The 16,090-nt window shown below is 36.1% G+C and overlaps 1 protein-coding gene across 1 annotated transcript; it reads right to left on the bottom strand.

Moving 5' to 3' along the window:
* Positions 1–1,680: 1,680 nt before the first annotated feature.
* Positions 1,681–16,090, bottom strand: LOC140160397 (anaphase-promoting complex subunit 15B-like). Its single transcript, XM_072183633.1, has 4 exons — positions 15,924–16,090; positions 5,019–5,078; positions 2,864–2,986; positions 1,681–2,155 (listed from the first exon to the last, which is right to left on the bottom strand). The coding sequence occupies exons 1-4, from the start codon at positions 16,041–16,043 to the stop codon at positions 2,096–2,098; spliced, it is 363 nt and encodes a 120-aa protein (XP_072039734.1). The 5' UTR covers positions 16,044–16,090; the 3' UTR covers positions 1,681–2,095.

Below are 16,090 nucleotides of genomic sequence, written 5' to 3'. Positions count from 1 at the left end.
ATTTTATGGAAAATAAATACTAACCAATTTTTACAGAAATGTTATAATATGGCTTTAATTTTGAGCTGAACATATGAGGTAAAACTATTTCAAACCAGCGCCTGTCTATATTATCAATGTGTCGATCGATAAAGAGGTTGATATTTTGAGTATTCCATAGGACCATAGATTCGGGCATAGGGGTATAAATAAGATGTATACCACAACAAATGAATGTCTATTTATACGCCACAAGACATTACAGTGATACGCAAGTACATGTATGACTAATCTATTGTGTGAATTAAAGGGCTTGTTCAGATTTGGTCACAAAAGGCCTAGTTTTTGGCAAAGTATGTTAGCTTGTTAAAAGGGCATTTTGTAATCCTCAGCCTCATCCACCCCCTCCCACACTTTTCTCAAACACTGTTGAGATTTTTATATCACTGGAAACCTCTGGCTACATAATGTTTATGTTCAAAAAAATTCTTGCAGATTAATTCATTTAGCAAAAATATAGCCAAATTTGAATTACGTTCTGGTGCACCAGAACGTAATACAACACAGTGGCCTATGGAGCAATGTAATACACATAATTATGCATAACTCGCAAACGCAAAATCAGAATCAACTGAAATTTTGGGGAAAGGTTTTTTAGTGGATATCTATTGAAAAATGTCATAAAAGAGGATTCTAGGATCACAAAATACTCCTTTAATGTACCTTAATTACAATCACATAAAAATTAGAATTTTGAAAACAAAATGAGGGTGTAACAGACTACTTATACACCAGACCTCTGACTCTGATGCGCGTAGTGAAATCAACAATGAATAGCAACATTTTTCGCAAAGACGCAAAGCGTGTCCTTGTTTTCAAACATGTCGCATCTGTGCACACTTCTCCGCACAACTGGTTAACATGGGTGCTATTAATCATGCACTTGCAGATTCATAATTCACCTAACACTGTGATCAGGGATGGGTGCTCGGATGTCCAGTATATACATGTAAGTAGTGGGGCAAATGTTACAATATTGCTTTCAAGTCAATACCTGCTCCAACTACCAGTTCATATCTAATTCTGATGTCACCATGAAGGTAAAAATCAGGGGTATACCGGGCACCGAGCCAAGGAGGGTGCAAAAAGTTTCAAATTGTCCTGCTGACCAATAACTTTAATGGGACAAATGCGCAAGCGCAAGAAAATTTGCATATTTTAATGCTAAAATGTGTGAAAATGAGGACAACTGTGACCTGAAACTGGGCCAAAGGAGGATGCCAATTACAACTGTTGGTCAATTTTGTCCTGGTATTTTGAGGCCCCTGCCCCCATTCCAGTAGCGTAGCCAGCGGGGGGGGCAGGTGGGGCAGAGTGCCCCCCCTGATAAAAAAAAATGAAAGAAAAAGTGCCCCTTTGACAAAAAAAAAAAATGAAAGAGAAAATCAGGAGGGCAAAGGAAAAGAAAAGGGCAAGGAGCCCTTTTCTAGCAAAATTCAGGGCCAAAATAGAGTAAAATACAAAATTTTTCAGCTACACTGCAGCTACATTGTAACAATAAAGCCCCTTTTAGGCGGAATGGCGAAAATAGTGTAAAATACCATTTTTACAGCTACGTGCAAGCACATCATCCCAATAAGGCCCTTTTCGGGAAGCTCAAGACATACAGTCTCTATGTATTGTATGATGCAACTGCAATTTTTTTCGTCTGTGCCCCAAAAATTTTATTTTGCCCCCCCTGACCAAGAAAGCTGGCTACGCCCCTGCCCCATTCAGTATGCCTCTGTTAAGAATCTGAGCTTTTTATCATCTTGCCAATTTGCCCAGATTGGGCAAGTTTACTGAGGTTCATGAAGGCTCATATCTAGCCCGCCAGAATTTCAAATTGCCTGGATATTTTCAACAGGTGCATGTGTTTTGTTTAAGCAGTCAGTATCTCCAGGCAACATGTCCTGTGGAACACTTAAATGAAGACACCATGTCAAGTAACACCTATGTTACAACTTTCCCCCACACCTCTCAGATTTCATCGGCAATTGTTTGATTTCTGACCAGCATATGATATTCTAATTGCACAAGTTCCCTGGCAGTGATTCATCCATCCATACATCAAGCATCACATCATCCATGGTGGCGAGTCTGATACCTCAGCATCATTGTTCATATCCATATCAACCTGAAAACAAACAGACAATATAATTATTTGTAAAACCTAGAAAACTGTATTACTAAACAACAGACAATGTGAAGTATTACCCCAAGTTTTTAAAAGCACTATCAATGATTTGCTAAATCCACAGAATTAGAGAAAGAGAACCGAGACTCCATATACCGCCACGTACAATAGCGCTGTCAGCTATGGGGAGAAAATTGGGGGTATTCAGGTCCTTGCCGACATTTCGCGGAGATGAACGAAAACAATTTTGCATCTCATCTGAAGCATCTTGGTACTCGCGTGCAGGTCGCATCAAGTACGTCTCTCAAATGCGCCTATCATCGATCCATGTCACGCTTGTATGACAACGAATGCCTCGAGTGCATTCCGATGGAAACCCAGGGAGGGAAACCGAATACCCCCAAATTTTGCTCCATGCCTGTATCAAGATGGCGATCGAGTCCCGATTCTCCTCTAATTCTGTGGCTAAATCAGAAAATCTAAAGAGATACACATTTGTAAAACCTCTATTTTGATTGGGTAATCAGATGATTATATCATGTGATAAACCAATCAGAGCCACTGTAAGAAAGGTAGTATTTTTAACAATTTTTTCACATGATCAGAAATATTAAAATGTTCCTGACCCTCACAATGCATAAACAATACTGTATTGTTTTGCCTTTAAATAGCAAAAGTGCAATAAATTTGTTTCATCTTGTAACTTACATCATCTGGCGAATCCTGGTCATAATCGTTCATCTCATCACCTTCTAAATCATCAGCTTCTTCCGATTCCTCCTCCGTCTCAATCTCATCTTCATCATCGTCCTCTTCATCTTCCTCATAGGTCTAAAGATAAAATGGTGCAAAAAGAAAAAACAATTTCATTAAGGGAACTAGAATGAGCGTTTTGAGCATTTTGACAGCATTTTTTGTGGGACATGAGAGCACATCACACCTATCGAATTGCATTCTGAATACGAAGAATGTCTTTCTGATATAAAATAATTTTCATTTTATGAAATTCACGATATAATACAAATTTTATGACAAATTATTAAAATTTGATATTTTTCACATTTTGGAGATATAACAGTCCTAGAAGTAAATTTTATAAATTTAATGATATAGTCTTAAAGTGTTTGTAGCTGGGAGGAAAAGCCGACGATCAATTGAAAATTTTGACCTTTCATATTGAAGATTTTTTTTTGGTGTTTTGGGAAAAAAAATCCATATCTTCAATACGAAGGTCAAAATTTTCAATTGATCATCGGCTTTTCATCCCACCTTCATACACTTTAAGTATAAATCATCAGATTAATAAAGTTTACTTCGAGTACTGTTAAATATCAAAAATATCAATTTCTAATGATTTGCCATAAAATGTGTATTACATTGTGAATTTCAAAAACTCTAAATTATTTGATATCAGAAGGCCATTCTTCGTATTCAGAATGCAATTTGATATGTCTGATGTGCTCTAATGTCCCACAATAAATACTGTCCAAACGTTCATACCCCTTCCCTTAAGGCCAGAGTAATGGGAGAGAACATGGACCTTTTCGAGCATCATTATTTCTGAATTGTATGTCCAAAGTATATAAAACTATACATTTTTGGAAAGGAAATGAGTCAAGGAATCCCATGGTGACGTCAGATTTGTTCAAAGATCTCGAGTTTTTGAAAAAATCACAAAAATTTACTTTTTTACCCCAATATTTTTGTGATAACTTAGAAAAAAATCTGTTCGGAGTAAAAAAAAATCAGTTAGCTTTTCATGAAGAAGAGACATGAACTTAGGGAAGGTTTTTTTATTTTTTTTGAAATTGTCTCTTTTTGAAATATTGAAAAAACATGTGAAAAAAGCAATTTTGACACTCTATTAAGCTAAAAATTGCACATAATGGTGTATATATTTTTGTTTAAAACAAATATTTTGAAAAAATGAGAAAACCTTCCCTAGACTTTGATGTACTCTAAATGATAGTGCAAAAAGTTTACCCTTTGCTTGCATATTTTTCGAGTTATCTTGTCACAAAAATCGTGCAATATTGTCAAAAGTGAACTCTGAGAAATCGACGTTTTAGTAAAAAAATGTCAAAATTATGCACAAAACGTCCTTATATTTTAAAACGGTAAGACTTTCACGCTTGTAAAAGCTGTATCTGGTGCATGGTCTAAATGTGCATCCTTTTGCACCAATGAATCTATAATGTCTGCTTTCAGTGCGCCAAAATTCAAAATAATTAAAAAATCTAAGTGGCATTTTGATTGCAAATTTTTGTTTTGTTTACACCACATTTGCTGGCGTTAACAACATATCGAATGCGCCTGACTGCGTTGGACATACGCGCAGAGTTGCGCCGCATCACGCAACACGAATCGTGCGCGTAATCACATTATTTCGCATTCGCGCATTTCTGACTCATTATTTCCCGCCAATTTACTAAGCTGTCTTGAGCCATGTGACTTTTTAAACATTTTATGGGGCTTATATTGGATTTTACAATTTTGTAACAGATTGAAATACTAGCATGAAACTTCACAAATGGGGAGTGGTGGTCAAGGCCATTCAATCAAATTGAAAACTTGATGTGAAGAAGTAGTTAGAAATTACAGGTACCGGTATATATCACCAAAATATATCACCAAAACTGGATTGGATAGTATTAAATCCCATGAAACAGTATTGACGAAATCGGACAATATATGTGGCAAATTTTTGTGTATTTTAAAAATCTTGTTTTAGAATTGTGTATGTTCCCTAGGGCCCCTATGTATATCATGTGCTTGCACTGACTGGGCTACCCTTCTAAAATATGAGTTTAAAATGAATAAATTTAAATAAATGAACCAAAATCAAGAGACAAAAGTAACCAACCTCAGAAGCTGTCTTCCCTACAGGTATCATATCTTGGTCTTTTTCCCTGATGCTCAACAGCTGAAAATAAAAATACAAATATGGATCAGAATTTGGTGAAGCCATTTTGTTTTGTTATTTATTTATTTTAATTACACTTTATTACTGGCACAGAATTACAAAAAAAAAATATATATATATAATATTGCACATAAGTTACATCAAAAATTACACAATATTATGAAAGGAACAGTATTTGTTTTAAAAAGTCCAGTGAATGGCTGGAGCGAACAGGTGCCAGGCACCTCTAAGACCGCCCCACCAAAACCAAAAAAGAAGGAAGGAAATATAAATTAGAGGGGAAAATGCAGGTAAGTTACATTTGCCTGCAATTTGGACAATTACAAAATGTTGAAAATGTATATCTTTCCTTAAGGGGGTACTACACCCCTGTGGTAAATTTGTGACTATTTCTGCATTTTTCTCAAAAACTAATAACACACTGGTAATAAAAGTTATGTATATTATTGGGGCAAGGAATCCAATTACTACATAGAAATTTCAGTGACTCAAGACAAGCGGTTCAGTATATATGATAGGAAATGAGGTACATCCTAGCGGTACCTTATTTCTTATCATAAATAATGAACCGCTTGTCTTGGGTCACTGAAATTCCAGTATAGTAACTGGATTCCTTGCCCCTATAATATACATAACTTTTGTTAGCAGTGTGTTATCAGTTTTTGAGAAAAATGCAAAAATGGACATAAATTTATCGAGGGGTGTAGTACCCCCTTAAGATTATGCCTCAATTTAGTCAATTATATTAAGGGGTGTCATTTTGTTTGGAAGGGGGTCATGAATAATATATGGGGGATCATAAAATGTTTATCCTAAGGGCGGCCACATGAAAATTTCAAACCCACCACTGGAATTACTTTTTGTGTCAGCATTGTTCCTTCTGCAAAATGATTTAAAAAACCATTTGAATCAACTCAATCCAACAATCCGTTGCGAAGATACAGCCTTCCAAAGATTCACAAAATTGGCCATTTTTACCCCATTTTTAGGAAAATCCTGATTTTGTCATAAATTTGCATATTCACGAAGCGATAATTGTGGGAATAAAGCTAAAGAAGGCATGAGATGTATTGTTTTTTATTTATTTAATGTTCTTTCATGCCTGTGATTAACATTTTCAGGCACGCTACACACACATTCTTCTTTTTTATATTTTTTTGGGCACTCTGAGCCCCTTCTTCCCATCAAGACAGGTGCACAAGTTTCTTGACCTTTTTGGAAAAATTTGTTTTGGGAATCTGCGTGTTGCGTCCATGTAGCGTACTAAGCATGCCACGCAATGTAAGGCATGTGTATGCTTTCTTCTGTACATCGCTATATGCGTGTGTTTATCACGGAGCCACTAGCGTTGACAGTGTTCCAGTTTGGCCAAGAAATACTTAATTGAATACAGGACACTTCGCCCACAATGCACTTCGCCTACACGCCATTTTCGCCTACGTGCCATCTCGCCCCCTAATTAGCTATTGCGGCAATGCAACGCAATGGCATTGTGGATGTATACGATCGATGCGCACACAGGATGTGTGTGTATTCAGATCGTACTATCAATGATGTATTCATTAATAATAATAATAATAATACATGGGATTTATAAAGCGCCCTATGATGTAAAAACAGCCTCAAGGCGCTGCACAGAATCTGGGGTGATTCTCTGAAAAGGGGAACTTTTAAGTCCCGCGACTTTCGGCGCTCATAAAAGTTTTTAAAGCGGATTTTTTTATTCTTTTTTGGCTTAGTCATGGACTTTTGTATGTATAAAAATAGTTAAGAACATCCAAGTGGGGAAATATTAATTTCTTGGAGTCAAAAAATTCTTCAATATCTGACGACCCCCCTGAAAACCCCATGTCCCGATGTCACTTAATCAATTTTAGTGATTTTGTAGTATTTTTGTGAGCAAGTGTGGGAAGTGAAAATTACCACTGACTGGGGTAAATATCATGTCTAAGAAGGTTTAAATGCTTAAAACCACTTCTAAAGTCAATTTTATGGAATAATTCAAAAATTTGTGTCAAAAAATTGCTGTCCCTTGGTTTTGCATCATTGCCGTCACATTGGCATCAAAACGGCTGGAGGTGAAGACCAAATATCAGAGGTCAATAATTTGACCCTGTACGCTGCACAGACGACGAAAAACATCAACCCTGAATAGGTGCACATTGGCACTCTTTTCCTGCCAATTTTGAGGGTATCTTCAAGTATATACTGCAGCGTACCTTTATTCAACATCATCTCCAAGCGTTTCTGATCAATTTGATATAAGTCTTATTGTTGAATTTTTCCGGAAAATAATGATGGTTGAATATGTCCCACAAGCTGTTGTGGTGATATGTAACACGTGGGTGAGCTTAACCCTGCTATTAATCGTAAGCAATGTCTGAACCATCATCTCCGCTACATCAGTTGGCGTCACAATTTGCCGTGGCGGAGATGATTCTCTATAGGAATTAGTGTAGAAATATCATCTCCGTCACATCACCATCATCTCCATCACATCACCGGATCTTGAGATACAGCGAAGTCCAGTTTAGTTTATCAGAAAATGCTTACCAATTCTAAACCTTCTCATCTGTATGAATTTCATTTTCAAGTAGTGTGAAAACATTACTGAAATCAAATGTCTGTGACGGAGATGATTCTCTATAGGAATTTGTGTAGAAATATCATCTCCGTCACATCACTATCATCTCCATCACAGCATTGTCATCTCCATCACAATTGTTGTTGACCTTTATTTGACCTTTGACCCAGACAACATGGAATTTACTATTTGGAAATGTAATTGATATTGTATGTGTTTACTATGTCAATAGAAATTTATTTAGTTATTTCAAGCAAAATTATGAATATACTTAAGTTTGTATAAAAAAATACTAACAGACATGACATTTTCCGTACAGCCTGCCTCTCATTGTCCCAACTAAATGACGAAAGTACAAAATCGTATTTTTTTATAAATGAAAAAAGCAAACATGAATCAAGCAACTTACAAGTTATCCATAAAACTCATAATTGAGAGTTTTAACAATTTTTTTGTCCTTTTTTCCTTTTTGGCCTAAATGTGACGGAGATGATGCTCACCTGGCACAACCTTCAGATTACACCCTCTATAATACAGAGGGCGCCCTAAAGATTGCGCCAAATATTGTTTTCATGCACTAGAGACTTACATCCTTACAGATATGTAAAGGAAACATTTTTATAATCATTTTCAAATTCATATTTGCCTATCTTCCAATAGTACACCTTTTCAGAGAAATACCCATATCGCCCCCATTGAATGGACGAGAATATATAGTGACAACGTCCTGTTGTAGTCTTGAGAATAGCCCGGTGTCGATAGGTGATGATTGTTTTTGATGATGGAGCTGTGGTGATTTGAAGTTGAGAAGTATAGTTGTATTTCCCCCTCACCTAATTTAGCTATAGTTTATTTCCGAAATAAGGAAAGTATAGTGCATCAAAATATAATAGGCCTACGTCGGGGCCTACGTTTCCTACGGTACCGTTTTTTTAATAGTCTTTTGGACTTTTGCATGTTTTCTTTATTGGGTAATTTGTAATATTCTTCTTTTATATTTTATTTGTTTTTCTTCGTTTGGATTTATTAGAGCTTTGTCTGAGTGTGTTTTTGGTTATATATTTTCAATTTAGTTTTTTCCTATAATTAGTGTATTGTTTATGCTTTTCTTTGTTTGGTGAATAATTTCTTTGTTTGGGATAGAGCTGGATAGGTCTTTGTAGCCTACTACATACTAATTTGGTACGATCGTATTGTTTTTTGTATATTATGCGTTTTTGTTTGTTTTATTTTGTCTGTATCAATTAATATTATGTCTGTCTGTATTTTGTACTGTTTCCTTTTGATTTTGTTTATTTGGTATTGTTTTCTGACATGTTTGGGGGTTGGGCTTTTTTTTTGTCCTATTTTTGTTTTTCCATTTTTATGTTTTTCTTTAATTTTTTTTTTTTGCGTATGCTTTTCTTTTGGTCTTGCTTTCTTTTGGATTTAGGTTTTTTTGTTCTATTTTTATGTTTGTTTTTCTACTTTTTGTTATGTGTTATGTCATTGTTTTGTATGTGGTTCTACTTTTTTTAAAAATATTTTAGTCACAATTTTGTTTTACTTTTATTCGCCTCTTTTATTTGGTCTGATTTTATGTTTTACTGCATGTGTTCTTAACTTCTTATTATTATATTGCCACTTTTGGATGGATTTCCGTGGTTCCTGGTGGGTTGTTGTTGGCATCTGAGTCTGACTCGCGGTAGGTCCTATCTGATCGGTATGGTTTGGGTCCAAGTTGGTCTTTTATAATTTTCCTTTAGCTCCCGCCCGATAATAATATGATCGGCGAGCTAATTAAATACACAGATTGTAGGCGCTGGAATGAAATAGCAATTTTCTTAATTTTAAATTTACCTCATTTGTTTGGCTCGAAATTAAAAGGGATAATGCGATCAGTCACGAGCTACAGGGCGGATTTAGGGGGCGCAGGCAGCGCGCCCCTCTATTTTTTGACTAGCAAAGGCGCGGTAACTTAAAAATACAAAATTGTAAGAAATAAAAAAAGGAACAAATTCGCCATGAACAGCAAACAATGGGCCAAAACCGTTGAGTTTTCGAGGGGGTAACCCCCTTTAACACATTTTTTTTCGTCGTCGACCAAAAGGCGCCCCCTTTATCAAAAATTCCTGGATCCGACCCTGAGCTAATATATAAGAGCTATCAGCAATCAGTGAAAACTATCATTTAAATAGGAAGCTATTTTTTATGCAAATCACACATTATTGAAGGACCACTTCGTATGAAATGGGAATGTTTTGTGTAAGAAAATAATGTAACAACAAAGAAAATTAGTAATTACATAAATATAACATAAAAATATTATTGTCTTTCTTGTGTGCCCACGGACAAACGAAGTATAAAACGAATTTAAAAATATGCATTAATATTGTACTAGTCATATATTATAATGTTAGAGATGCTTTTGTATTTGTGTTGTGTATGTTGTTTTTTATTCTTTCTATCTTTTTCTCAAGTTATTTGTGTTTTGTCCTGTTTAATATAAATGCAAAATGAATAATAATAAAAAAAAAAGGACCACTTCATATAACTTCCAAATCTGGGAGTTTGATAAACCTAGATTTGGAAGATATGTAGGCCTATGTCATGTGCACTTTATTCATGCATGTCGTATAAGTTATACAGGTGTTGAAACTTTATAAAACAAACTGATAATGATGATTTATATGTTTAAGCTAGTATTCTATGAGTGTCGTACTCATGCAATGCTATTATTTAACCGTCTAAGCTTTTGACAGTCGGACGAGTAGGACTTTTTTTCTTTATAGTTACCAAACTATGCTTAGCTCAGAATATATGATCATTACTAGTATCTCATGATCTCACATGGCGTAAGAAAGACCATGAAGACGAACTGGTGAAAGTTCCTTTTCGGGTGGGGCGGTTAGTGGACTTTCACAGTTTATCTTTCTTGACATGGCGAGAACTACTCTTTGACCGTTCCTCATCAGGGATTTCCCTTTTAACAAAGGAGCACCTGCGCATATGATGTAGCATAAACACCGTCAGCATGATCAGACTCGTTATACTTAATTGCTTTGGCTTCCAGTATTTAGCATGTATCCTATATAATATATTTATTTGATTCAAATGCAAGTAAGGCTTTAGGTATTTTAGTCTCAGCTCAAACCAAAGTCAGAAAGTTTGAATTATTTATGTATATGACATGACCATTGACAATACAATAACATATCAAAGGGGAAAAAGAATTAGGCCTAGGCCTCAAGAAAGAACAGCATTGAATAAAGAAAAATTAAGGACATAAGGAAAGAAAGACCTTGGCCTTATGCCTGAAGGAGGAAACCGGGTTTAACAATCTAATACGGTATTCGTTTATAGTTTGAATCATGTGATTACCGACGGAGTACAAAACAAGCATAATTGGAAAAAAAAAAAAAAAAATGATTATAATGGGTGTACTGAAATGACATGTGAAAGACTAAGCTAAAACTAAAAGACCTACGCATTTACAGCTGCAAGTGTTACGATTCTCTGCGCAACATGTATATAGAAGGTCGTCTCATATGATGGAAGGGCCTTTTGATGACCAAGGCTCAAAGTCTATTCGGGCCTTCCCAGAGTCCTTCTTTCTTAAATTTCTTGGTGACAAGCTCAAAGTCGAATCCTTCCCCTTATTTCTTAAGTTTCTCCTAGTATTAATTTAGTGTGCCGAAACTGAACTGTCAAGAGCCGGGGCCAAGAGATAAAACCATATAGTGTAGGCCTTCCATCGTTTTACATAAAACGTTTCAACCCTGATCATGCTGATTTTTTTGGCATTGTAATGTTTTAACATGTCCACTGAGTATACATTGGAATCAAATTCATTATGTTTGTAAGACATCGGAGCTACCCTGGGAAAAAATTTCAAATAAATGGAAACATTTTGTGCAATAAATGTGTTTATTGATATACTGAGCTGTGATTTAATTTGAAACTTCACGTAACTCGTTATTTTCCCCAGATTTGGAAGATGTAGGTTGTTTGGCTTTATATACAGGTAGGCCCTATATGATTCGTTTTAAACTTCATATAACTCGTTATTTTTCCTATCATCCTGTTAACACGCGCACCGCGTCTTCTAGGGCTATCAAATACCATGCATGATTTCATTTTAAACTTCATATAAATCATTATTTTGCCTGTTCATGTGCGCCGTCCAGGTCTTCCCTATATGTGATGCGATCAAGCAAAATCAGTCGGAACTCGGAAATATTAAATTTTCAGTTTTCTATAGGATAGTAAAAAGCATTTACAAAGCTGCATTTTGCAGAAAACCCCATTGTAATTGAACAACCAGTTCTAAAGATATGAGCAATTAAAGAGTTTCCAAAACAATAGGAAACAAAAGGAAATATTTCCTTTGTTTGGCTATATCTCAAAATCAATTCTTCCGAGTTCCGACTGATTTTGCTTGATCGCATCACATATAGGCTTATCAAACACGCAGATTTGGAAGCTCGGATTACTCGGATGTCGTTTACATGATCAGGCTGGGCATACACACAATTAACACTTGTCTAAAATAATTCCTTCCTTGTTTCTATTATTATAATTATTATCTTTCTTTTCATGTGTATACCTTCTTGTATATTATACATATATGCACATCATATTTCTTTACTGATTTCTAACAAACACCTCGCGCCGTCAAACAAAAACAAAAAATTCAAATTCGGATTTATGCGCGCAAAAGTAACATTTTCAATTTCCGCGCTTGATTCTTTGAGATGTGTTCAGGAAAGGGTGTGTATGGAGTGTTAGGTGGGGTGTGTATGCGGGAGTGGACGTAGACCCAGCAAACACAAAAACGTTTTTAAAACGTTTTAAATAAGTTATATTTTGGCTTTTGGTATAGGTAAAAACGTTTTAATAACATTAAAATGTCGGGTTATATAAAGGTCATGAAAACGTTTTAAAACGTTTTGTATTAAAACACACTACAACAATATTTCTAAAATGTTTTCAAAAATGTTATTGTAAACTATTTTTGCAAACATTTTTTGCCAAATATTTTGTCAACACTTAAATAACATTATGTTAAAATATTTGCTCCCAGCAAACACAGAAATGTTCTTAAAATGTTTTCTTCAAAACATTTCAATAACATTTAAATGTTGGGTTATATAAAGGTCATAAAAACGTATTTAAAATGTTATAGCAAATATTTTGGGCAAACATTTTTCGCAAAATATTTTTTCAACCCAAAAATAACATTCTGTTTAGAATGTTTTGTATCAGGTTTTCAAAAATGTTTTTGGAATGTTATTAAAACGTTTTTATACCCTTTATATAACCGGACATTTAAACGTTTTCTGTAAAACATTACGTGTTTGCTGGGCAGTAGATTATCAAAAAATGTTTTTCAATGTTATGAAAACGTTTTATACCCTTAATATAACCCTTTATATTACCCGACATTTAAACGTTTTCTGACAACATTTTATAACCTTTAGCGAATGATGTCGAAAACGTTTTGTGTTTCCTCGGGAGAGAACAAATAAACAAACCAAAGTCATTATAGAATTATAGGAGAAAGAGAACAAAACACAGATTCCAGATTCAGTTTTATGCGCATAAAAGTAACATTTTTCATTTTCGCTCCATAAGGTATTTCGGGGCAAAATTGTGCAATAAATAGGAGTAGGATCCAAAAGAGGTCTTTCGAGGGCAGTTGCTAACAAATGAGGCTTTTCGAGGGAAGACCCCCCCCCAAAAAAAGAGTTCTTTCTGGGCCATATTCTAAAACTTAGGACTTTTCCACAAAATGGTCTTGGGAGCTGGCCTTTTGCGTGAAAACAATAAGAAAATGATGGGTCTTTGGATGTGTAGGCCTATAAGGAAGCACGTTAATACTAATAATATTTGACAGAGAATAACCCCAAATTAAAATTTTACCGAAATCGTATTTAGTATTAACCAGTTTTGCAAACATTTGCAACTTTTTCTTCTTCGCGTGCCTCCGACAGGCTTACGTCGCAAGCACAAAACATGGCCCGTATAATTCTCGGGGTCTTAATCAAACTGAGAGCATACTTGACCCGGGACTTGTCAAGCAATCGATCGTACATCAGTGTGTATGGCATGCGGGCCGCGCGCGGGTGCCCGGCCTTGTCAAGGAAGGTACATCGGTGTATTCTGGCATTTTTGCGTGCTTGGATCACGGTACCATTGATTGAACATAATCACAACCGGCGTTTTCGTGTAAGTGGTAGCTAATATCCGCCGTTAACACGCGGTGCAAAAATGGGGCATAAGTCACTGCACAACACCCCACAAAATATCTCAAAGCTGCATGCTGCTGGCGTTTGTTTTGCTAGTTGTGCGCATTTGTCTTTGAAAAATTTGGCAAATATTTTTTCCCTTAATTGTTTCATTAGGCTATGTCAAAGAAGATCTTCTCTGATTTAATATCTTTTATAGGACTGCAAATATCTTTTATAGGACTGCAAGTATTTTAAGTGAGTTTGAGCCGGTAAAATGAATGATTCGGTTAATTAAATAAAATACACAAAACTCGCATAAGCGCTTTTTTTTGGCCATATTATATAAATTATTAGGCCATACTGGCCATAATTAATTTAACACTAAAAAGTATGAACTTATATGAAGTAAACATAATTTGTAAAATAAAATAACACATATAATAGGGCCTAATGATTCTTTTGTTCATGAAAACATACCTGTAAAAATAAAATACATAGGCCTAAGGATGTAACATAAAAATACATTTATAAGGCCTAAATTTCGGACATATTAAATTAATTATTGTTCGTGAAAATAGCGTATAGGCTAATATAATGTAAAAAAGTGATGCCGATGATGGGAAACTTTGAATCAACTTTCATTACCCTTATGATTTTGTATCATAATTCAATGGCTTTCCTTCGTCTTCGTGTGCATGGTACGGACTTACAAGCACAAAACATGTTTTAACACGGCCTGCAATTACAAATTTTTTGTTGCGCACACTACCCGTCCTTCACCACGCTGGCAAGTAAAGACTTCCGTGAAATCGCCGGGTATGACATGGGTAAATCAATGGCACTGTCACCGTAGCACGCAACGTATCCAATATATTCCATTTCCGGGCCATTCCGTGGTTTGGCTGGCGGTCACGCAGGGGACTTGTCAAGCAATCGTCGGCAGCAAATACCCGCCGTGTAAAAAGGGGCGAAACGCACAACACAGGCCCTGCTCGCTGAAAATGGCCAAAATTTATTTTATGACACTTTATCACGTTATCAAGTTATTAAAAGTAGGCTGAAAGTTTTAACAATCAATGGTAGGCCTATTAAGAAAATTAAGACTGCCATATTTTTCTTTATAATTATCTTCATAAAAATTCACGTATAACACACTTTAACACGAAGTTATCAAAGTATTAAAATGCTAAAAATGCATGTTGAAAAAATGCATACACATATTTAAAAATATTGTTATAATCACATCAGCACGGTGTGTTAAAAACCGAACCGTAATCTCTGATCTACACCGGGCCGCGGACGGTAGGGGCCTCAATTTATAAAACGCACACACATACCCCCACCCCCACCCCCCCACACACACACACAAATTTGTTGAATATTCCCGTTCATTGGAACGAATCCTTGATCGTACAGTCTGCTACCAACACAGGAACACACGACCCTTCCGGTCACATCGATCGTCATGATACATCCACAACCGCCATTGCAATGCAATGCATTGCATTGCATAGGGGGCGAGATGGCACGTAGGCGAGATGCCGTGTAGGCGAAGTTGCTTGTGGGCGAGGTGTCCTGTTTCCTTAATTTACCTGTAGCTCCGACTTTGCAACATCACAGCAGTACGCGCTCGCCACAGGTTTACTGCAAATTCTTATTCTGTGGGTGTGGTTTCTAAAGTATTCACACAATTTGATTGGTACCGGTACTGGTTTTCGGACCATGTAGAATACATGTGTATAATAATATCACACAATAGTGGATATTAAAGACGGCGCCCGCACCACCACGCAAAGGCAGAACATAGACCAGACGTTCACTTTTCGTATCTCTTTCCTTGTTGAAAAGGTATAACGTTGTGGAGATAGGAACATCCGGGACCAGGCCAAAAGGGGGGACCTCTTGCCCCCCCCCCTTTTGGCCTGCCAAAAAATCTTTGCCCCCCCCCCCCTATAATTCACCACCCCGGGGGTACACATAATTTAATATTGCACCACCCCTAAACTTTTTGTTTTTGAATTTGAACGTAAAATAAATATAGCTTATTTTTACCCAGTTTTGATGCTCTCTTTCTTCTGACGCCAATGCCTGTTCATCTTCAAAGGCTTTGTCAACATCAAACCACAATGGATCCGTTAATTTAGGAAGCAAAGAAGGAAAAGTTGTAGACATTTTTGACCAAACTACAGTACACTGCACTGCACCCAAAGATCTTAAAA

Source organism: Amphiura filiformis, chromosome 9, assembly GCF_039555335.1.
Source record: "Amphiura filiformis chromosome 9, Afil_fr2py, whole genome shotgun sequence".
NCBI lineage: Eukaryota > Metazoa > Echinodermata > Ophiuroidea > Amphilepidida > Amphiuridae > Amphiura > Amphiura filiformis.
Note: the sequence above shows the minus strand (reverse complement) of the source record. Positions and strands in the feature narration are given on the sequence as shown.